Below are 24,510 nucleotides of genomic sequence, written 5' to 3' on the forward strand. Positions count from 1 at the left end.
TATAAATCTAGTCCATTATTATATTTTTTGTTATCACCTGGCGCATGCTAACTGAGTCGCATAATTTATATTACCTAACGCTATCTGGCTTGTGTGCTAACTGTTCAGTTGGCTTTTCATGACATGCAATATCTACCATAACACTTTTTTTCTAGTCAGTTGATATTGTTACATTGTTTTGTATAGATGTACTGTATTTAGAGATGTCCTATAATGGCTTTTTTGCCTATATCCGATATTCCGATATTGTCCATCTCTTAATTACCGATACTGATATCAACCGATACCGATATATACAGTCGTGGAATTAACACATTAGTATGCCTAATTTTGTTGTAATGCCCCGCTGGATGCATTAAACAATGTAACAAAGTTTTCCAAAATAAATCAAATCAAGTTATGGAAAAAAAATGCCAACATGGCACTGCCATATTTATTATTGAAGTCACAAAGTGCATTATTTTTTTTAACATGCCTCAAAACAGCAGCTTGGAATTTGGGACATGCTCTCCCTAAAAGAGCATGAGCAGGTTGAGGTGGGCGGGGTTCGGGGGGGCGGGGTTGAGGGGTGTGGGGGGGGGGGTAGCAGGGGGTGTATATTGTAGCGTCCCGGAAGAGTTAGTGCTGCAAGGGGTTCTGGGTATTTGTTCTGTTGTGTTTATGTTGTGTTACGGTGCGGATGTTCTCCCAAAATGTGTTTTTCATTCTTGTTTGGTGTGGGTTCACAGTGTGGTGCATATTTGTAACAGTGTTAAAGTTATACAACAGGCTCTGTTTTCATTTCATAATTCCACAGTATTCTGGACATCTGTGTTGGTGAATCTTTTGCAATTTGTTTAATGAACAATGGAGGCTGCAAAGAAGAACGTTGTAGGTGGGATCGATCGGTGTATTAGCGGCTGGCTGTAGCAACACGACAAGGACTACTTAGCAGACGCCTAGCCGATGCTAGCCGCCAAACCCACGAATGAAGTCCTTCGTCGCGCCGTCGATCGCTGGAACGCAGGTGAGCACGGCTGTTGATGGGAAGATGAGGGCTGGCTGGCGTAGGTGGAGCGCTAATGTTTTTATCATAGCTCTGTGAGGTCCGGTTGCTAAGTTGCTAAATTAGCCTTAGCGTCGTTAGCAACAGCATTGTTAAGCTTTACCAGGCTGAGAATTTTTAACTGTGTAGTTACATGTACATGGTTTAATAGTATTGTTGATCTTCTGTCTATCCTTCCAGTCAGGGGTTTATTTATTTTGTTTCTATCTGCATTTGAGAACGATGCTATCACGTTAGCTCAGTAGCTAAGTGTGTCACCGATGTATTGTCTTGGAGATAAAAGTCACTTTGAATGTCCATTTCGCGTGCTCGACTCTCATTTTCAAGAGGATATAGTATCCAAGGTGGTTTAAAGGCCTACTGAAATGAATTTTTTTTATTTAAACGGGGATAGCAGATCTATTCTATGTGTCATACTTGATCATTTCGCGATATTGCCATATTTTTGCTGAAAGGATTTAGTATAGAACAACGACGATAAAGATTGCAACTTTTGGTATCTGATAAAAAAAAGGCTTGCCCCTACCGGAAGTAGCGTGACGTAGTCAGTTGAACATATACGCAAAGTTCCCTATTGTTTACAATGATGGCCGCATGAAGTGAGAGAGATTCGGACCGAGAAAGCGACAATTTCCCCATTAATTTGAGCGAGGATGAAAGATTTGTGGATGAGTAAAGTGCAGGTGAAGGACTAGTGGGGAGTTGAAGCTATTCAGATAGGGAAGATGCTGTGAGAGCCGGGGGTGACCTGATATTCAGCTGGGAATGACTACAACAGTAAATAAACACAAGACATATATATACTCTATTAGCCACAACACAACCAGGCTTATATTTAACATGCCACAAATTAGAGCATAAAAACACCTGCGTGTTTGTTATGCTAGCTCCTAGCTCCTCTGCTAGCTCCTAGCTCCATAGAACACGCCAATACAATTCAAACACCTGATCAACACACACAATCACTCAGCCCAAAAGACCGTTCACCTAACCCAAGGTTCATAAAGCTTATATATTTTTAAAAAGTTACGTACGTGACGCGCACATACGGTCAAGTTATCAAATGTTTAGCAGCCAAGGCTGCATACTCACGGTACCTGATATTCAGCTGTGAATGACTACAACAGTAAATAAACACAAGACATATATATACTCTATTAGCCACAACACAACCAGGCTTATATTTAATATGCCACAAATTAATCCTGCATAATAACCCCTGCGTGTTTGTTATGCTAGCTCCTAGCTCCTCTGCTAGCTCCTAGCTCCATAGAACACGCCAATGCAATTCAAACACCTGATCAACACACACAATCACTCAGCCCAAAAGACCGTTCACCTAACCCAAGGTTCATAAAGCTTATATATTTTTAAAAAGTTACGTACGTGACGCGCACGTACGGTACGGTACGTGTTATGCTAGCTCCTAGCTCCTATGCTAGCTCCTAGCTCCATAGAACACGCCAATACAATTCAAACACCTGATCAACACACACAATCACTCAGCCCAAAAGACCGTTCACCTAACCCAAGGTTCATAAAGCTTATATATTTTTAAAAAGTTACGTACGTGACGCGCACGTACGGTACGGTACGTGTTATTATAGCTCCTAGCTCCTATGCTAGCTCCTAGCTCCATAGAACACGCCAATACAATTCAAACACCTGATCAACACACACAATCACTCAGCCCAAAAGACCGTTCACCTAACCCAAGGTTCATAAAGCTTATATATTTTAAAAAAGTTACGTACATACGCAAAAAAAAGTTGCGCACATACGGTCAAGCGATCAAATGTTTAGAAGCCAAAGCTGCATACTCACAGTAGCACGTCTGCGTCTTTGTCATCCAAATCAAAGTAATCCTGGTAAGAGTCTGTGTTGTCCCAGTTCTCTACAGGCATCTGTGTATCGAAGTCAAAAGTCCTCCTGGTTAGAGTCTCTGTTATCCGAGTTTTTCCATCTTGACTGCATCTTTCGGGAATGTAAACAAAGAAGCGCCGGCTGTGTACTGTTGTGGCTGACTACGTTCGAAAAATACGTCCATTTCGCACCGACAACTTTCTTCTTTGCTTGCTCAGCTTCCTTCTCCATAATGCAATGAACATGATTGAAACAGATTCACGAACACAGATGTCCAGAATACTGTGGAATTATGAAATGAAAACAGAGCTTTTTCGTATTGGCTTCAATGTGGAAGGCATACCCGTGTTCGCCGGTCTACGTCACGCGCATACGTCATCCTCAGAGGCGTTTCGAACCGGAAGTTTAGCGGCAAATTTAAAATGTCACTTTATAAGTTAACCCGGCCGTATTGGCATGTGTTATAATGTTAAGATTTCATCATTGATATATAAACTATCAGACTGCGTGGTCGGTAGTAGTGGGTTTCAGTAGGCCTTTAAAATACAAATCCGTGATCCACAATAGAAAAAGGAGAGAGTGTGGAATCCAATGAGCCAGCTTGTACCTAAGTCACGGTCAGAGCGAAAAAAGATACGTCCATCACTGCCTCTCTAGTCCTTCACTCTAACGTTCCTCATCCACGAATCTTTCATCCTCGCTCAAATTAATGGGGTAATCGTCGCTTTGTCGCTCCGAATCTCTCTCGCTCCATTGTAAACAAAGGAAAATTGTGAGGAATATTACCTCCTGTGACGTCACGCTACTTCCGGTACAGGCAAGGCTTTTTTTATCAGCAAGCAAAAGTTGCGAACTTTATCGTCGATTTTCTCTACTAAATCCTTTCAGCAAAAATATGGCAATATCGCGAAATGATCAAGTATGACACATAGAATGGATCTGCTATTCCCGTTTAAATAAAAAAAAAAAATTTCAGTCGGCCTTTAATTAGTCATGATTAAAGGCCTACTGAAATGATTTTTTTTTATTTAAACGGGGATAGTAGATCCATTCTATGTGTCATACTTGATCATTTCGCGATATTGCCATATTTTTGCTGAAAGGATTTAGTAGAGAACATCGACGATAAAGTTCGTAACTTTTGGTCGCTGATAAAAAAAAGCCTTGCCTGTACCGGAAGTAGCGTTTCGTCACAGGTTGAAAGGCTCCTCACATTTCCCCGTTGTTTACAATGCAGCCAGAGCGATTTGGATCGAGAAAGCGACGATTACCCCATTAATTTGAGCGAGGATGAAAGATTTGTGGATGAGGAACGTGAGAGTGAAGGACTAGAGTGTAGTGCAGGACGTATCTTTTTTCGCTCTGACCGTAACTTAGGTACAAGGCAAGGCAAGGCAGCTTTATTTGTATAGCGCTTTTCATACACAAGGCAGAATCAAAGTGCTTCACAGACAACAAAGTGAAATGAAAGAAAATAAAAGCAAAATTAAAATGCAGACAATAAAAATAAAAACAGTGCGGACGTTAAAAGTTAAAAGATTTAGCTGAAAGCTAAGGTGAACATAAAAGTTTTCAGTCTAGTTTTAAAAGTAGTCAGAGTTGGGGAGAGTCTGACATATTCAGGAAGTTTATTCCAGCTATTTGTTGCATAGTGACTGAATGATGCTCTCCCTTGATTTGAGTTTACTCTGGGAACCGCTAACAGATTGGTCTCAGAAGATCTTAGTGATCTAGAGGGCTTATATAGTGGGAGCATATCAGTGATATACTTGGGCCCGAGACCATGTAGTGATTTATATGTGAGCAGGAGGATTTTGAAATCAATTCTCTGATGTACAGGGAGCCATTGTAAGGATTTAAGAATTGGTGTAATGTGCTCACATTTTTTGGTACAAGGGTTCATTGGATTCCACACTTTCTCCTTTTTCTATTGTGGATCACGGATTTGTATTTTAAACCACCTCGGATACTATATCCTCTTGAAAATGAGAGTCGAGAACACGAAATGGACATTCACGGTGACTTTTATCTCCACGACAATATATCGGCGAAGCTCTTTAGCTACGGAGCTAACGTGATAGCACATCGGGCTTAAATGCAGATAGAAACAAAAGAAATAAACCCCTGACTGGAAGGATAGACAGAAAATCAACAATACTATTAAACCATGGACATGTAAATACACGGTTGATATACCAGGCTGGCGAAGCTTAACAATGCTGTTGCTAACGACGCCATTGAAGCTAACTTAGCAACGGGACCTCTACAGAGCTATGCTAAAAACATTAGCTATCCACCTACGCCAGCCCTCATCTGCTCATCAACACCCGTGCTCACCTGCGTTCCAGCGATCGACGGAGCGACGATCATAGATGCGGTCGGCGGCCCGGAGACGGAGGAAGTCAAGGTGAGGTCGGTGGCTAGCGCGTCTGCTATCCATCTCAAAGTCCTCCTGGTTGTGTTGCTGTAGTCCGCCGCTAATACACCGATCCCACCTACAACTTTCTTCTTTGCAGTCTTCATTGTTCATTAAACAAATTGCAAAAGATTCACCAACACAGATGTCCAGAATACTGTAGAATTTTGAGATGAAAACAGAGCTTTTTGTATTGGATTCAATGGTGTACCAATACTTCCGGTTCAACGATTGACGTCACGCGCATACGTCATCATACATAGACGTTTTCAACTGGAAGTTTAGCGGGAAATTTAAAATTGCACTTTATAAGTTAACCCGGCCGTATTGGCATGTGTTGCAATGTTAAGATTTCATCATAAATATATAAACTATCAGACTGCGTGGTCGGTAGTAGTGGGTTTCAGTAGGCCTTTAAGTACTTATTAATGCTTTATTCTGCATGGCCCTAACCCTAACCTTAACCCTAACCGTATAACACTAAATTAAGTCATTGTTACTTACAATATGTTCCCCTAGTGTCCAAATAACTCATAATTAAGTATTTGTTACTTATAATTCGTTCCCCATACTAAAGTATAGGCCACCTTACTCAGTGGCCTTGTGGTTATAGTGTCCGCCCTGAGATCGGTAGGTTGTGAGTTCAAACCCCGGCCGAGTCATACCAAAGACTATAAAAACGGGACCCGTGACCTCCCTGCTTGGCACTCAGCATCAAGGGTTGGAATTGGGGGATAAATCACCAAAAATGATTCCCGGGCGCGGCTACCGCTGCTGCTCACTGCTCCCCTCACCTCCCAGGGGGTGATCAAGGGTGATGGGTCAAATGCAGAGAATAATTTCGCCACACCTAGTGTGTGTGACAATCATTGGTACTTTAACTTTTAAAGTGTCACCTTTTCTTTTTTTAATTTGTTTTTTAATAAGAATCTAATCGGACGTGAATTGACTTTTTGCGCACCTGTAGTATTTGTTTTTATATTATTCACAAATAACATATTTGCCTAAAATTGATGTTCTGTTTTACTGATAATAATTGTGACCATGAAACTAAAGGAAAAGTCACAATATCAATCACATATCTTGGAAATGTATATCGCGGTCACCTCTTAGGCCGATATCATGACACACGTGTATCTAATGGGGTGTCCTTATTTGCTCCTGTCCCTTTTCCCTGGTTGGGTGCGTTTGACGTAGAATTTGGCGCGTCTAGCCGGGGAGGAGGGCCAGGGGGCGGTGCTACAGCTGACTATATTGCAGTGCGGCTCTGTGCGCCTTCTCTCCTCTCTCATCTCCCCTCTCTCTCGTGTTTAAGCTGCTAAAGTGATCGGGGTCCCGGGGAGACATGGCAGGATATCTGAAAGTCCTCTCCTCTCTGTCGAGGTCTGCTGCAGCCTTGCCCAGGAACCCGGCTGTGCTCGCCCCGGCGGCTGCTCAGTGCCAGCCACAAAGAAACTGTGAGTGGACTGTGGAAGCCGGTTTAGCAATGCTAAGCTAACGTGTATGAGTGAAGAATGTAGCAGCCGTTAGACGCCGGTGGCGACTTGCGAGCATGCTAACCTCTCCAGCTAGTCGCTAGCTTTATATTATAAGTCTCCACTTTTTGTTATTTGACCTTTTTTTTTTGTCATCGAATTGACGCATACGTGTTTTATCTTCGACTAGCTGTCGACGCCGATAGACGAGGGCTAAGAATAGAAAGTGAGGGGAGGCGTCCTTTGTCCGAGATTAAAACACGAATGGCGACATCAGTCCTATTGATTGTACCCCTTTTGTTGGCGTTAATTAGTGGCTACATCGTACGTCTTTGTTCATGTCGACGAAAAAAGGCATTGTCATTAAAAACTAGTCCAACCCTAATAAAAGCTGACGAAGGCTTAATTGACGGTCATCTTTTTATAGCTACTTACAGGAAAGTTTCCTCTCCAAGGTCAGACTGCGGCGGACAGAAATGGCCGCCGGTGTCCTAGAAAGTGGTTTTGGTTTTTTTAAATACACACTTGGGGCGTCAATTCCGCTGATTTCAGCTTGAATGATAACACATTTTGTATTTGTCGTAGCTATTTGACGACAAATGGTTGCTTTTATAATTCCTCAGTCACGTGATATCTGCATTGCAAGGCTTTGATTGATTAATTGAAACTTGTATTAGTATATTGCTCAGTTCAGTACATATTCCGTACAATTGACCACTAATTGGTAACACCCCAATAAGTTTTTCAACTTGTTTAAGTCGGGGTCCACGTAATCAATTCATGGTAAAGTCGACCAAGATGCATTCAATGCAATCGGACTTTCAAATGCTCTGGTCCCCCTATCGTATGCCGTTGTGTCCTTGGGCAGGACACTTCACCCTTGCCCCCGGTGCCACTCACACCGGTGAATGAATGTTAAATGAATGATAGGTGGTGGTCGGAGGGGCCGTAGGCGCAAATTGGCAGCCACGCTTCCGTCAGTCTACCCCAGGGCAGCTGTGGCTACGAAAGTAGCTTACCACCACCAGGTGTGAATGAATGATGGGTTTTTAACATGTAAAGCGACTTTGGGTACTTAGAAAAGCGCTATATAAATCCCAGGTATTATTATTATTATTAAAGTTAAAAGCGTGGGTATCAGCTGACAGAATGCTTGTGCAGTAGGTGAATACCGTATTTTTCGGATTATAAATCGCTCCGCAGTATACGTCGCACCGGCCGAAAATGCATAATAAAGAAGGGAAAAAACATACATACGTCACATTTTTTTGAGAAATTTATTTGATAAAATCCAACACCAAGAATAGACATTTGAAAGGCAATTTAAAATAAATAAAGAATAGTGAACAGGCTGAATAAGTGTACGTTATATGACTCATAAATAACCAACTGAGAACGTGCCTGGTATGTTAACGTAACATATTATGGTAAGAGTCATTCAAATAACTATAACCTATAGAACATGCTATACATTTACCAAACAATCTGTCACTCCTGATCGCTAAATCCGATGAAATCTTCTTCTTCGTTGTCGCTCCTGGTATGCGCCGCTAGCGTCCTTTCTTTCTGCCGCTCGGTCGCCGTTTTCTGATGCATATTTCACTACGTCCAGCTTGTAATCTGCAGTATGATTTACTTTTCGGTGCCATTTTTGTTCAGCCCTTCTCAGTTTTTATAAGTTACCGCTAATGTGGAAATGATCCATTTTAATAGCTACGGACATAGTAGCAGTGAGCATCCCATGACCCACAATGCACTTCTGCCATGACGCACAATGCACTTCTGCCATGACCCGCCCCCACCAAATTCTTATTGGTTGACGTGTGACGATTGCTGACATTTGCTTTGTCTCTTACGCGAATGAGATAAATAATATTATTTGATATTTTACGGTAATGTGTTAATAATTTCACACATAAATCGCTCCGGAGTATATGTCGCACCCCCGGCCAAACTATGAAAAAAAACTGCGATTTATAATCTGAAAAATACGGTAATGTCGAAGTAGTAGTGGACCAGCAGAGAGACGTGTTTGCCAGTGTATCCGTCCATTTTCTACCGCTTGTCCTTTTTTGGGGTCGCTGGAGCCTATCTCAGCTGCATTTGGGCGGTAGGCAGGGTACAGCCGTTGAAAACAAGTCGCCACCTCATCGCAGGGCCTGCCAGTGTATCTTTTTGTAAATGCAACGCTCTCCTACATGTGCCGTCTATGTGCAGCATTATATTGTATTTCTATAGCCTACCACTAATATATTGGATTGTATACAAATTGCTGTCTGTGTGTTAAAGGTTAACCAGAAAGGACAAGCAAAGGTGACCTTTTCTTACTCAGGCTTCAACTCAAGCATGTTGGCACTGACAGCTGTTGAAATGCCGGCATCGCTGAACAGCGACTGCTACCGTCTTGCCCACGAGTCGGCCTTTCCTCCAATTTTAAACCTGCAAAAGATGGCAAGCAGGCCCGCACGACTTTGTTTTGCTCGCCCTGCAGAGCCTGCTGTGTTGATACATCCACAGTTACGTAACACACTCAGCCCCTCCACCCTCCCGCCTCCCCGTTTCTCTCTGCATAGTGATGGAATAGTCCCACGTGTGGCGGATTTAGGTTAGTCGAGACCAGCGATGAGGATCCAAGGGGGGTTTAATGTCTTATCCGTGATGCACCGCGCCACACATGTTAGTGTATATTAGGGGTGCTCGACCTTTTTCCGCTGAGGGCCACAGATTGGCAAATTAAAGGATGCGGGGGTCATTTTGCTAGTTTTTACCTTCAAAACCAGTAAAATGTAGATTTCCCCCCCCCCCAAAGAAATAGAACCATGCAATTTCGATAAAAATTTCATGTGAATGTTGACGCGCCAAAGCTGAACTGAAAGGTAAACGGTCAGCAATAAAAGCAAAATGTATTTAAAAAAAAAAAAAGCTAGCATGCTAACAGTACTATGCTTGGGATAGACTTTATTTATTCCACAATGGGGAAATATGATTGCTTTACATGCTAATAAAAGCATGCTTAAAGTTGGCATCAGTGAAATACCAGCTAAATTGGTTTAAAAATCCAGCATGCTAATGTTGCCATGCTAAAGTCCTAGTTGTAACATGCATGAAGTACCAAAATATATTACCCTGTGTATACCTATAAAAACTAACTTATCTAAGCATATCAACAGGTATCATCCGTCAAGTAACAAAATATTTGACACTAAAGTGTATACCTGTAAAACCAGCATGCTAATATTAGAATGCTAATGATCATGTGAATTAGTTGCGTGTTGTAAATAGCCACTGGTGTAAATGATGGAAATACAAGATGCACAAAGTAGAATTTTATATAATTATGCTCTAACTATAGCTGGGTCGTTGATTAATGTAAACCGCAAAGAGCTGACAATTAATTTGATGGATTATTTCTGTAATTTGAAAACATGTATTTAAAAAAAAATAAATAAATGATTTGCAGTGTGTTAGTGAATAGGAAAACGTAGCTCTTGACCCACAAAAATGGGCAGTTGTTAGCATGTATATTGCACAACACAACAAACTGCTCAACCAGCATTCATATCACTGATGAATTCATTGTAAACCGCACAGCGAGAGGTTTTACACAAACAGCTATGTAGCACAAACAACATTTAAGACACAATTTCCAATTAAAAAGTACTGCAAATAAAAGTTTTACAGTCGAGAAATTAAAATAAGTAATTGTAGATGGTTTCTTTTGTCCCATGATCTGTTGTCATTTGTTCCAACTGCTCATAAAATCGACACTTAACACTTTATGCTGTGAGGTAATTTTTGGTACTGCTGTCCGCTGACGTGTGTCTCACCTTAGCGGCATGAGAACTGAGCAGCGGCTGTTTGGACAGGTGTTCCCATGGCTTCAAGAGGGTCAAATGTGAACCAGCAGGAGTCTTTTCAATTACTTGATCCTGTTGTGCGTCTTCTCTTGTACGTTTTGTAATTGGCCATGTTGAACTTTCACACACTAAGCAGGAATGTTTGCTACTCAATGTAGAGTAGGTGTAAAAACACTTGCGTCAAAAATTCACCTGATGAACAAACTAAGACCAGGCTACCACTGAAACATTTAACATGTGAGAGAGAACACATGCGCACAGATCACAACACTTTCCCCTAACAAGATTACTTATATAAGGTTAATCGTTTCACTTGCGTCCGGGGGATTTATTAGTCTGTCTGCTGGCAGGATTATGGACAAACTACCTGGTTCAGTTTCATTTGTAAGAGCCGAATAAAGCTTTAGACGTTTGTAGTTCACCACAGGTGCACTGAATGGCGTTTTCTGCTTTGCATAATTGGCTATAAGGCAAAACTTTGTTACTTTGTGTGAATGGGTAAAACTGATCCTTTTGGTTTTTCATAAGAAATATGAGACATTACATGGATTTTAACGCTTGCTTAATAACAGAACATGACGTGATTGAATTGGGAGTGTTGTAGGTTTTATTTTGTGCGGCGAAAAATGCTTGTAGGGCCGTATAGAATTATTTTTATCCAAATTGTTTTAAGTTGTTTACCTTTTACTTATTTTACCACAATAGTGTGTGCCTTTTGTGTAATGAATAAAATGTTAGCTAATTAAATACAAAAATGCTTACATTCATTGATGCAATACATTATTGGAAGTGCTTAAGATTGCCTTTGTGGTTTATGGCTAGATAACCAGTGTTGAGCGCACTCAGATTATTTTTGTTGTAATTAATAACATAATGTGTTTATTCTTTAAAAAGTAATAAGTTAACTGTTACTGTCAAAGCAATTTTTTTCATTTTGTTAATAAAGCTACTTTTCAGCTACCCAGCCGCTATACTACAGTACCTTAGTCCGCACAGGCTATGGGTAGGAACAATTTTAAAACGAAGTTGTAGTTAAATATTTTACACACCGAGCAAACAGCAGAGAGGACTTATCATTAGCTTCTGTTCTACGTCGCTATCACAATTGAACATCATAAACAGATGAGATTAATGATAAAGTCGCTACAAGAAGAGATAAATGTTCGCAAGCAAATTGGTGTGTGTGTAAATAAAACTGTAGTCACTCGCCAAAAGCCAAACGCAGTCGCTGACCAAAGCACTGTATCACTCACAAGTCGACAAGTCAGCAGTGCGCGCCATATTTAATTAAGGTTTGATGGATAGGCTCCAGCACCCCCCGTGACCCCAAAAGGGACAAGCGGTAGAAAATGGATGGCTGGATGAGGCACAGCGTGTCAGAGAGGAGCCTCCATAAACACCCAAGTGGCGGGGTTAGCTAAAGAGGACGCCCTGTGCTTCGCCCATCAGGCATGGAGAAGTGCAAATTGTCGTAATAAAGGCACATCAGATGGTATTGTCTCAAATATATACCGCTTTCTAAAATATACCGGTGTTATACTTAATATTGGTATGTCGCTCAGCCCTAGTACAGTGTGCTTATTTAAGGTATGTTTTTGAAACCCTTATTTGGTTAGCGCAGTCAGACCGGATGTTGCGCACAGCACGGTTGTTGTGCTGCTGTTCTTAACGGCGCTTGACGGCGTGGCGTCTGAGTAAAAATGACTTGAGGCTGTGTTGAAACTTAAATTGCCTCTCAAGTTACGGCTCCCGTCCTGTTAGTACATTACGCTTGCATATGCTTGTTTATGGGTTGTCTTGGCCAACATTATTAGCTCTGTAGTTTGTTTGCAGACTTAGCCGGTGTTTCAAGTGACTACTTTGTTATTGTTTAATTTTGTAGCAACTGTTGTGTATTTCAGGGATTAATGGTCTGGGACACATAATTTTTCCAGACAAACCTTCCTTCTCCTCATGACAGCAGTTCCGTGATTCAGTCCGCTATTCTATTAACAAATAAATCATAGAGCCCTATACTTGTGAGTGCACCTTCTAAAACCTCGCTTTTGCTAAGCAGACGTCTACCATGGCACAGTCATGTCAGCTGTGGTATGAGGTGTATGGAATTGAAATGACTACCGAAAATTCTGGACTATAAGCCGCTACTTTTTTCCTACACTTTGAACCCATTTCTTTTTCTTCGCTGGGGTCATAAGGATTTTTTTTTTTTAAACAAGAAAATACGATGAGGTGTTTTATTGTTTGTGATATGGCACCATCTTTTGGACGAGTTCGCTCACTGCATGTGCTGCAGTGTCCTTCTACTAGTGCTTTTTATTTTTCAACCGGAGTACCGTTCGGTCTTGTAGCCGTCAAAGCATTTCTACTTATATGGATTCCAAATTCATCATTACAAGCAACGTTTAAGTTTTACAGTATAACTAAATCTGTTTATGATTACTAAATCTCCCGGTGTGATGTCTGTGGGAGTGTTTTCATGCATATGATGCAATTGTTGTGAGCAATAGCTAATATGCTAACATGTTTACAAGTGTCTGTTTTAGTATTATTAACTTACAACTGTATTATTTTTGTATTGTTTCAGTTTTAAAAAATTCCAAAGTAAACTCAGCAATACGTCACCGTTGAGGTATTGAGTCTGTTTAGCTGATTGGAGAGCTAGCTTCTGCAGCTCGTGGGTTCATGATGATGGCTTCTGTTTTGTTTGATCAGCTAGTCTACTGCTGTTTTACAAACTGTTTGGAAACAATTAAGGTATGTAAATAAACATTTAATCTTTGTGTAAATAACTCATTTAAAAAAGTTAAAGTACCAATGATTGTCACACACACTAATTGTGGTGAAATTTGTCCTCTGCATTTGACCCATCCCCTTGTTCACCCCCTGGGAGGTGAGGGGAGCAGTGGGCAGCAGCAGTGCCGTGCCCAGGAATCATTTTTGGTGATTTAACCCCCAATTCCAACCCTTGATGCTGAGTACCAAGCAGGGAGGTAGGGCCCCATTTGTATAGTCTTTGGTATGACTCGGCCAGGGTTTGAACTCACCATTCACAATGTATATATATGCGGCTTATAATCTGGTGCAGCTAATATATGGACACATATTTTTTCCCTGTAATTTAGTGGGTGAGGCTAATATTCGGTAATTGGGGATTTTTATATAGGGCTTTTTTAGACACTCCAAGTGTTTTACAGTCATTCCGTCATCATTCACACATTGGTTGTGTTAAGCATAATGATGTGGTTGTGAGCAAAGGCAAACAAACTAAATCTAAAGAGACTTAAAATCTTTCGGTGGCAGTCCAAATTTAATAGTGACGGGCCACCTTAAACAAATGTTTAGTAAAACAATTCTGCAAGTAGTATTTTTGACAAATTGTCAGAAGTGCAGGGAATAGTAGTGCGAGGCAACTTTAGCTCGGTTTTCTTGTTTATAGTAGATGTAGTAGTATGCACCAGCGGCATGGAAGTGCTGCATCAAGCAAATTATTTACTTCCAAATAATGTCATGTTTTATATATTCGTCGGCTGAAAGTCAAAGGAAATCATAAAGGATGTTATTTATCTCTCTTGCACTGCAGGGTTTTTTCCTGTTGTTCTGTGTGAACATCAGTTACACAGAATAGGATGAATTTCACCAGGCAATTTTCCACCTTGTGTTGAGGGTTTTTTTTATTGTAAATAGTGCTGTGAACATGATTAGCGTTTTGAAACAAACTAATCACACATTAAATTTTGGATTATTTAAGATTAATCACAGTAAATTACTTGCTGCCATAATTTTAATAACAAAAAAAAAGACCCAAATATTTGGACACAAATGCAATTTCATTGTCAGAAAGTCACACATGAACATTTTGTAATGTATTACTTGAATGCAAGGTCATTTATTTGGTAACAGGATTATTTGTAGTCCTGTCAGTGTTTATTTTGAAGCAAAATCTTCCAACCTGAGTCTCCTTACTCATCGTACAACCACCCGCGCTGCCTTTCAGCATTTGCGGTCAAGTTATGATTTAATGCGCTTTTGTGATTAATCACATGCGTTAACTTTGGCAGCCCTAATTCTAATTTAGAAAGGTGGTGCCTGAGATAAAGACAAATAATTTACAGGTTATTTTAATTGCGCAAATAAGGTCAGATAACTGGATATGTCTGGCCAAGAGTCGCTTTCCAGCTCGGACTCTATAACTCAATCCCATGCTAATTGATTCAATTACTTAACATCAGAACATAATCAGATAAGCTGATTTGTCTCAGGATAAGAAGTCATCAGCTAAAAAAAGAGATCTCTTTTGACCATTCAATGCAAATGCTGGGGTTCATTGGAACAGTAGAACAATCCCTTGCTTTGACGTCGTTAAAGTTAGGGTGAAAGACACTGTATTAAAATACACATTCTAACACCATATGATGTGACCTAAGTTGTGTCTTTTATAGTGTACAAGTTTCCGTCACAGATCGCCCTGTTGTGTAAAAAAAACAAAACAAAAAACAAATGAGTTTGACGTCATGACTAAATGTTGAGATAATTTGATGGGTGTGAAAGCATGCACTGTTGTGATATCCGGTTCAAAATGCTGAAACTACTGTCACTGAAGGAGCTATAGTATTATGCAAAATCTCTGTAAGAAAGCGACAATGGTGTCCTCAGCATTCCCATCCGGTTGAACAGCTATTTTTTTCCTCTGTGATTGGCAGATGCCGACAAACGCATCAAAGTGGCCCAGCCCGTGGTGGAAATGGACGGGGATGAGATGACCAGGATCATCTGGGAGTTCATCAAGGAGAAGGTGAGACAACAGAGGCACAAGAGGCTGGTAGTGTGTGTCGAGGCTCCAGTTTCTGACTCTGCTATTTTTAAAGCAGACTGACACGTGGATGTTAGCGGTAGGCGGAGAGCATGCGTGTAAAATGTGTGAGGCGGGGTTTCAGTGATGATTCATTCAGTAACTTGGCAAGTTATCTCAGGCAGCAGATGGAGCATGAGCACCACATCAGCATTTAGGGGTATTCTTCCAGTCGCACAAACATAAATAACTAACATTAGGTATAGAACTTAATTCTAGAATTATAACTCACAATTCCCAAAGCTTGAAGAGTTTCTAATGCACATCTTTTTTCCTCCCTGCGCGTGCTGCTGTGATTCTGAAGCTGATCCTGTCCAATGTCGATGTCGAACTGAAGTATTATGATCTCGGGCTGCCGTACCGTGACCAGACCGATGACCAGGTGACCATAGACTCCGCCCTGGCCACAAAGAAGTACAATGTGGCAGTGAAGTGTGCCACCATCACGCCTGACGAAGCCAGAGTGGAAGGTTTGTGTTAGTCGGTTGAAAGTGCATATATCACTGGGTTGTGAAATGTTTTATTGACCGCTTACTCAAAGCAGTGAATGAAGTCACACAAATGTGGGTGTAGCTTGAAATGAGAAAATTCCCTTGCGCGAACAAATGCCTTTTTCTTTGCACTTCACTGGTACAGCACACGTGTAAACCTAAGTGCTGATAAGAGACTGATATGGCTTACTTCTCAGCTACTGTCATCATTCTTAACAATGGGTTTGAAAGAGTTGGTGGTTCATTAAAGATGGATTTTAACTGCTCAGTCCTCATGTGCTGACAGCAGAATATTTGATTCAGTTTAGAAGTATCTTCTTGACTTACAGCATATTTCTTAAAACTGTTTCCTCCACTCATATCCACCAACAGAAGATGTGGCATCTTTTCTGCGATATGAAGTTTATCCCAGGGAGAAACTGCTAGTAGATTTGATAAACATCAGAAATATGATTGTAATATCATAATGTATTATATGGTATTTTAGGTTAGAGTTGCACAATATATGATATAGTTAACGTTTCTCCACAGTGCAAAGCCACTTAAGTCAGCAATTCTCGCCTCCAAGATGGCAACCAAAACAAATATCACTAGAGGCGAAGTAATAGCTAAACAGGCTACACTGCACGCCATAAGAGGATATGCTAACCGCTAAGATAGAACTCATGAATGTAAACCGAGGTAGGTGGCTTGATAGAAATATCAACAGTAACAATATTGAAAATAGTATCAGTATGGAAAATAATTGAATATGCTTTTATTGTACATGTAGTCTATGTATGTCAATACTACAGCAGTTATATTAATATTTGTTTATTAAAAAAAAAAAAGTTTTCAAACTCAGGAAATAAGTCACTACACACTAGAGGGCTTTTTGGTCAAAAACAGAATTATTTAAATCAGAGCTGTCTGACTAATTTTGTCAAATGTAATCATTTGATCTTTAAAATGTTAAGTATTACCAATACTGCCCCTGTAACTACTTGGTATTGGATCAATGTCCAAATTTGTGGCATTTGCCAAAACTGGTTTAAAATATCAAACCGGGGAGTAAGTGCTTGTTACATTGTACCAGAAGTGTAGCTAGAAACACGTTACGACCGAAAGTGACCAGATACTAACAATAAATTAGCAAATAGATTGATAGTTTTGAGAAAATAATAAAACTGGAAATGATGCAATATGTAACTGCATAAGACATATTGATACGCAACACTAAATTGGCCCTACAGTGTTAATGTGAGTGTGAAGGTTATCTCTGTGTTGGCCCTGTGATGAGGTGGCGACTTGTCCAGGGTGTACCCCGCCTTCCATCTAAGTGCAGCTGTGATAGGCTCCAGCACCCCAGTGACCCCGAGAGGGAAAAGCGGTAAAAAATGGATGGATGGATGGATACGTCCGCAGCCAAATTAGGAGCCTTTGTAACTCGTTTTGAAATGGATATGCCAAATATATTGTGATTACATATCGTTCTCGCAGAAGAATGCAATATATATTGCGATACAAATTTTAGGCCTTATCGCCCATCCCTGGTGTAGGTTAGAATTATATGTATTGGAGGTTTTTAAGATTTCCACATATAAAATCTATAGAAGTATTTTTAAATGTGTTATAAGCTATAATAAGATTACACAATGTACTGTATAATATAAAACATTTGGATCAAATATGCCTTTTTAGGTATAAAATTTGTTCTAACAAATGTATAGAGCACTAAATATGCAGTGGAGATATGAGCAGGGGTAAACGTTTGATTCTTTGATGCATTGCAATTCGGTTGTGGGCGATTCAAAATCACTGGACAAGCATCCAAATGTTGGTTATTTGAATATGTTAAAGTGATACAGATGGTTCTAAAATGTGTAACTAGTGCTGACAAAACCCCAAAACTAAGCGGGGAGAGATTGACCAGAAGCAATGCTAGCCACTAAGCTAGCTTCAATCAATCAATCAATCAATCAAAGTTTATTTATATAGCCTTTAGTTACAAGGGTCTCATAGGGCTGCACAAGCCACAATGACATCCACAGCTCAGATCCCACATCAGGGCAAGAAAAAAACTCAACCTAAATGGCACAATGAGAAACCTTGGAGGGGAACGCAGATGTGGGGACCCCTATCACCCTGTTAAAATAATATACTATAACCATCATGTTTTATACACGACAGAGTACAGTCAGAGTACAAATGACTGATAGTAGTTTTTACTCCCTGATCACTGTTAATGCAGAGTTTAACTTAAAGAAGATGTGGAAGAGCCCTAACGGCACCATCAGGAACATTCTGGGTGGCACCGTCTTCCGTGAGCCAATCATCTGCCAGAACATTCCCAGGCTTGTCCCCGGCTGGACGCAGCCCATCACTATTGGCAGACATGCTTTTGGTGACCAGGTACCTTTCATCGTCGCTCTTAGTTTTCCTGTGTGCACAGAGTTAATGTGAGACTATCTGTATCACCCCCCAACAGTACAGAGCAACAGACTTTGTTGTGGACCAGCCTGGCAAGTTCAAGATGGTCTTCTCGCCTGCTGATGGCAGCGCAGGCAAGGAATGGGAGGTGTACGACTTCCCCGCGGGTGGCTGTGGAATGGGAATGTACAATACAGATGAGGTGCGATAATTACGTTCTCATTCAATGTGTTCCTGAGCCACGCCTGTTTTTGATAAGTGGCTTTAGGGTCTATAGTACACACATCCATTTTACAAACACTGAGCTGTTCCGCCTGTTTTCTTTACCATTATCAGAAGCACTCTGTTTGGTTTAACAACATCACAGGTCAGACTAGATAACTTTCCACCCGTCAAGTGGAAGGTTTTCAACCTTTACAACTGATAAAACTACTGCACTCAAGAACTGTTTGCTTCTTTTTTTCCTCTCTCTCTCTGCAGTCGATCACAGGCTTTGCACACAGTTGCTTCCAGTACGCCATTAACAAGAAATGGCCACTATACATGAGCACAAAGAACACCATTCTTAAAGCATACGACGGCAGGTTTAAAGACATCTTCCAGGACATCTTCGAAAAGTGAGACACATGCACTATATAGATGAAATGTACAGAGGGCCAGAATGATTTTGTTCAGATTTAGAAACATGCCCACAGTAAACAATACACATTTTGTTTTAAGATTAGTTGTCACATCATAAAACATTTTTAACCCTTGTGCAACCTTAAAATGGACTATACACACTTTGTCTTCACGTCCAAAAGTACCCCTTATACGTGTCAAAAGTCAGCTAATTTTTTTTTCCAATGCTTGAAATCTGTAATATTTCAAAGAATAAGTTGCAGAGTGGAATATTTGAGGTTTGGAAATTACAGCCTTGAATAAGTCAATTAACACATTGATTTTGATACAGTAGACATGACAAAAAAATTTTTTTTTACTTTGCTAGAATGACAGAGAAAGCAAGCAGGACTTGGTTGGGTATTTTGTCTCAATCTGCCATGTTCTATATAAATGCTCAATATCATTTTCATTGGATTTCAGCTTTTTAATGGCAGTTTACTCATTTACGCTCATCAAAGCTCTGAAAATTATGCTCATGTTAAAGAAGCGCAATTATACCAAAACAATTTCATCTTGCTTGGTTTTCATGAAAAGCATAGTAATATACCAAGATTAGTCTGTTAGAAAATAACAGTTATAATTGGAGTCAGTAGGGCCGAAAGAGTTCTTAAGATAAAGTGTATATACTTTGTTTATATCCTGTTCTAACATTGCAGACAAAAACACAATGCAATTTAATGAATACAATAAGAAATTAACCACCAGCTAAGCATTTCTTCCTTCCGGAGTTGAGCTCTACATTCTGAATTCTGAAGCTATGCTTAAGATTATTAGCATACTTTCCCCAGAAAATGCGTTCAACTATGTTTGTTTGTTTTTCCCTCAAAGGAACTATAAGCCTGAGTTTGACAAACTGAAGATCTGGTATGAGCACAGGCTTATTGACGACATGGTCGCTCAGGTACTCAAGTCTTCCGGAGCCTTTGTGTGGGCCTGCAAAAACTACGACGGAGATGTTCAGTCTGATATCATTGCTCAAGGTGACCTAGTTCAAGTATTTTGCTCTCGGAGCAGGATCTAATTTTTGACTTGTTTTTTTTTTCTTAGGTTTTGGTTCTCTCGGGCTTATGACATCAGTTCTGGTGTGCCCTGATGGCAAGACTATTGAGGCTGAAGCTGCCCACGGCACAGTGACCAGGCACTATCGTGAGCACCAGAAGGTTCGTAAATGTCATATGCTTGTCTTGTTGAACCTACCTGAGACTGTCTTAGGAGTTATACTGCCATCATGTGGTCAATTTAAGATCGGTCACCCAATATTGTTTTATGTTTGTGTGATACCCAAAATAATGCATTTTGTGTAGGAGTAAGTTAAGAGCAATAATTAAGTCCCCCGTGTTGCTTTCAGGGAAGGCCAACCAGCACAAATCCCATTGCCAGCATCTTCGCCTGGACCAGAGGCCTGGAGCATCGTGCCAAACTTGATGGCAACCCTGACCTCATCAAGTACTAATTTAATCTTACAAGTCATGGGAAGCTGGGATGATTTAGGATACTAATATTGTTGTAATCATCAGGTTCTCTCAGACTCTGGAGCGTGTGTGCGTAGAGACTGTGGAGAGTGGTACCATGACCAAGGACTTGGCTGGCTGCATCCACGGACTGTCCAAGTAAGTTTCTCTCCTCACTTTATAGATCCCTATCTGCTCAATGCAACTAAATGAACAGGCAAATGCAGCCTTTTTTTTTTCTTTTCTAGTAATATTCTGTCATATTCATTAGATTTTTACCCAATAAAAATAAATTGAAAACACTTCCTGTGGTGTACATAACATGTAATTGAGGTTCTTTGGTCAAAATGTTGCATAGATTATGTTTTACAGATCATCTTTAAATCGCTTTCTGACATTCGCTTTGTGGGTGGTCTTATTTACGTGGCTCATCTTCGGCAGCGTCTTCTCCCCGTCATCTTTGTTGTAGCGGTGTAGCGTGCAAGGATGGGAATAGAAGTGTCAAAAGATGGAGCTAACCGTTTTAATGACATTCAGACTTTACTTAAATCAATAACGGATCTCCTCATCCGGAAACAACACCGGAAATGTGTCCTGTGAAAAACTGTCCCACTGGAACTCTCTAACTGAAGTTCCTTGGGTGAATAGTGTAAACGCACTACACCGGTATGTTTTAGCGCTTTCATGGCGAGTTTACTGACAGATATAAGAACTTAACACTACTTTATATTAGAAATAGCAACAGCGGAGGATGAATGCCCCATAACAAGAAGATAGAGAAAAAGAAGCTGATCAACTACGGCGTCGCCACAGACTACAAAGGCGGACGCGTTCAATTTTGTCAGAATTTATGCAGATCTCAAATACTGATCAGCAGGTACCAGAAGATAAGAAAGTTGCTTTTACATAATATTGCAAAACAAAACGCCAGATAATGTCTTACCTTATACACACACCATAATAATACTCGTATGTTGAAGCACATTAAGCAGTGCGGCTTCATAGCTTACCAAAGTCGTACTAAAACATTTTGATAGACTTTTGAGCACTGTGTGTAATGTTCTATATTTTCAATGGAACATATACAGTGTTGGTGTTTACTTGAGTCATATTGCCATCATAGTGCAGCCTACATGTATCTCTTATGTTTGACTGCCATCTACTAGTCACACTTATCATTACACCATGTACCAAATAAAATGGCTTCAAGGTGGGTAAGCTCAACCAAACTTATTCCTTTCATTAGGCGCACTGTCGAGTTTTGAGCAAAAGAAAGGATTTTAAGTGCGCTTTATGGTCCAAAAATTTTTTCCAATGTAAACGTTGTCAGATTATAATCCCCTCAGCTATCAAGGCAGAAAAGTCAACACAACTACGGAAAACACTTAATGTAATCAAAATTCTAAAATCACATTGAGCACTTAATAACCTTAATTTAAGGTGTAAGAATAAGAAATACTTAAAGTGTATCAAAATGGTGCAAACCGTGAAAATGTAAACTTGGAGAAACCTGAGAACTATTTTCTGCAGGCTTATTGCCAGGAAGTTATGGCTGTGCTCTCAAAGGTGAGCGCAGCTAAGGTGGTGTGTTATCACCAGTTTTGGTGGGGTCGAGTGCCGTACATAATTTACAGAACACATTGGTCTGACTATGACCGTTTTTTTCTTCTTTGAATCCAAAAAACTGCCGTACTGTCGAGTTGACTTTTCCTGTTTTATCCACAATGTATTTGCTCTCTGCAGCACTCATTTTCAGTTTCTCTTTTTACTCCATATAAAGAATCAACCGCGAGACAACAAGATGGCGCAACCAAACATGAGCGTCGATACAGTTGCTTAACTGGCTATTATCCTTGTCACTCCCACTTATCAGTGATCACTTCCTGCATTGCTCGGTTAACAGATCTAGTGCCTTTGTTCATACAACCAACCTTACTTTGCAACTTCTGCTTTCTTCCAACAAAGAAGAGAGAGAAAAAGTTCTATCGAACACATTTTTTAAAAATTCATTCTTGATGTGTTTAGGTATGGCCATGGATAGGTTTAATAGAATATGTAAACTTTGAAGAATGTGGTTGGTTCTGTGGAATTCAGTGTAGTACTAGGTTGCAACCAGCAGAGGCGCTCTTGATTGTCTCCACTTGTCTGCTGTTTTAAGAAAGGCTACTGTATGAGAAGCCCATGGTACAACTTTTCCAGGCAGCATTATTCTGCTTAATATTGAAAGAGGGGTTCAGAACATTCCCTCAATCAAATGTATGTTTAAAGAGTAAATGTTGATTCAAAAAATAAATGTATTCTCTATCTTCTCTCACACAGCGTTAAGCTAAACGAGCACTACGTCAACACCACAGACTTCCTTGACGCCATCAAGACAAACCTGGACAAAGCCCTTGGCAAGTGAAGGATTTGAAGAAAAGATTCAAGCTGTAACATGGAGATGGCATTGTCACTCTGTTTTTGTACCTCATTTTTAACTTAAAAGGTCACTCAAGTCACATGCATTTACACCTGAAGGATGTTATCTATAGAATGATGTAGTCTTCTATTAGGTTATTAGAGGCTTGAGTTGCCTCCTCAACATCTTCTGTCCAATGCCTTGCAAGGTTTTATTTTTGTAATGTGAAGTACTGTATTCAATACTGTGTAATGCCTCGGGCAAGACTGCAGCTTATATCCTCCGTTCTTGCCAATAAACCCTGTTGTTTGACCCACATGGCGTATTGGAAGGTATTTGAAAACCTAACCATTCATGTCCAGTACCAGTCAAGTTTTCTTCTGTAGTAGTCTTGTCAATGTAGTGTCTGGGACACATCCCGCATACAAAGTTTAAAATAGAATAGTGCTGCGGCTGTAGTCTGTTGTAATACACTTTTCTACCACTTGTGGCAGTCATGACAATCTCAAACGTCTGTAGCTAAAGTAAGAAGTTTCTTCTGCGCAAAAAATATGAGTAAAATGAAAGCTGTATTTTAATTTGCACTTTAATTTTACTGACAGTTTAGTTGAACATATGCGTTAATTTAGTTTATTTTACCCCAACATAATTACTTGGGGATAGGTTGATTGGCAACACTAAATTGGCCCTAGTGTGTGAATGTGAGTGTGAATGTTGTCTATATGTGTTGGCCCTGCGATGAGGTGGCGACTTGTCCAGGGTGTACCCCGCCTTCCGCCCGAATGCAGCTGAGATAGGCTCCAGCACCCCCCGCGACCCCAAAAAAGGGACCAGCGGTAGAAAATTGATGGCTGGATGGATAATTTAATGTACATTTTTTGCCAGTTATTAGTCCTTTCCTATGCAGTATATTTGGTTATATATATTTCTAATCAGCCTGACCTAAGACTTAATATTGTTATTACTTAAATGGTTTCATATCATCTGAAAAGGTTGTAAGTAGGTCGGATATAATTATTGAGCATGATTAAAATCAAGAGTAAGCTTACGTTTTCCATGTTAATGTTTGACTGGGCCATGGGCCCTTTTGCAGTGGAAAAGTTGGGCCCCCTGGTCAAAAAAGTTGAGAACCCCTGATACAGAATACATTTTAATGAATATTAACTTGTTTTGATGTATGAATAATGGAGATTGCACTTGTTTGAGGTTTTTGGGGAGCTAAAACTGAATAAATTGAGCGCTTCCAAAATGGTTTTCCACGAGGTCCAAGGCCCTGTCACATGTTGGGAGGTTGTCGTTCATCACTTTGAGCCCGCCGCATAAAATGATTGATGGCGGGGGCCTTGCAGGCACACGAGGGCACTTAATATTTCTGTCTTGACTTTTTTTAGGATGATTCCTTGTTGAGATTCATCCATGGAGAGAAGCTGCATTTGCATTTATTTGAGAAAATACAGCATCCTTGTCTTTTTGAGTGGAGGGAAGCTGCTTCACGGTCTCCGTGGTAATCTTAAGACATCTTCATGGGGGAGGGAGGAGAACTTGAATGCAATTTCAGAAGGACCTGAGAAAATCCAGTGTCCCTTCTCGGCC

The 24,510-nt window shown here is 40.4% G+C and overlaps 1 protein-coding gene across 1 annotated transcript; it reads left to right on the top strand.

Annotated features, from left to right (window-relative positions):
• The first annotated feature begins 6,548 nt into the window (after positions 1-6,548).
• On the top strand, positions 6,549-23,235 carry idh2 (isocitrate dehydrogenase (NADP(+)) 2). Its single transcript, XM_062042551.1, has 11 exons — positions 6,549-6,781; positions 15,357-15,448; positions 15,810-15,975; positions 18,227-18,387; positions 18,464-18,607; positions 18,886-19,022; positions 19,897-20,048; positions 20,116-20,228; positions 20,417-20,514; positions 20,586-20,678; positions 22,839-23,235. The coding sequence occupies exons 1-11, from the start codon at positions 6,670-6,672 to the stop codon at positions 22,921-22,923; spliced, it is 1,353 nt and encodes a 450-aa protein (XP_061898535.1). The 5' UTR covers positions 6,549-6,669; the 3' UTR covers positions 22,924-23,235.
• Positions 23,236-24,510: the final 1,275 nt, after the last annotated feature.

The sequence above is a fragment of the Entelurus aequoreus genome, linkage group LG03, assembly GCF_033978785.1.
Source record: "Entelurus aequoreus isolate RoL-2023_Sb linkage group LG03, RoL_Eaeq_v1.1, whole genome shotgun sequence".
NCBI classification, from domain to species: Eukaryota; Metazoa; Chordata; class Actinopteri; order Syngnathiformes; family Syngnathidae; genus Entelurus; species Entelurus aequoreus.

Excerpts from the sequence above, each read along its gene's own strand:
- idh2 (XM_062042551.1), top strand. The coding sequence starts at position 6,670 with ATGGCAGGATATCTGAAAGTCCTCTCCTCTCTGTCGAGGTCTGCTGCA. Across the intron at positions 20,515-20,585 it reads GGCAACCCTGACCTCATCAA|GTTCTCTCAGACTCTGGAGC; the intron begins GTACTAATTTAA and ends TGTAATCATCAG. Across the intron at positions 20,679-22,838 it reads TGCATCCACGGACTGTCCAA|CGTTAAGCTAAACGAGCACT; the intron begins GTAAGTTTCTCT and ends TCTCTCACACAG.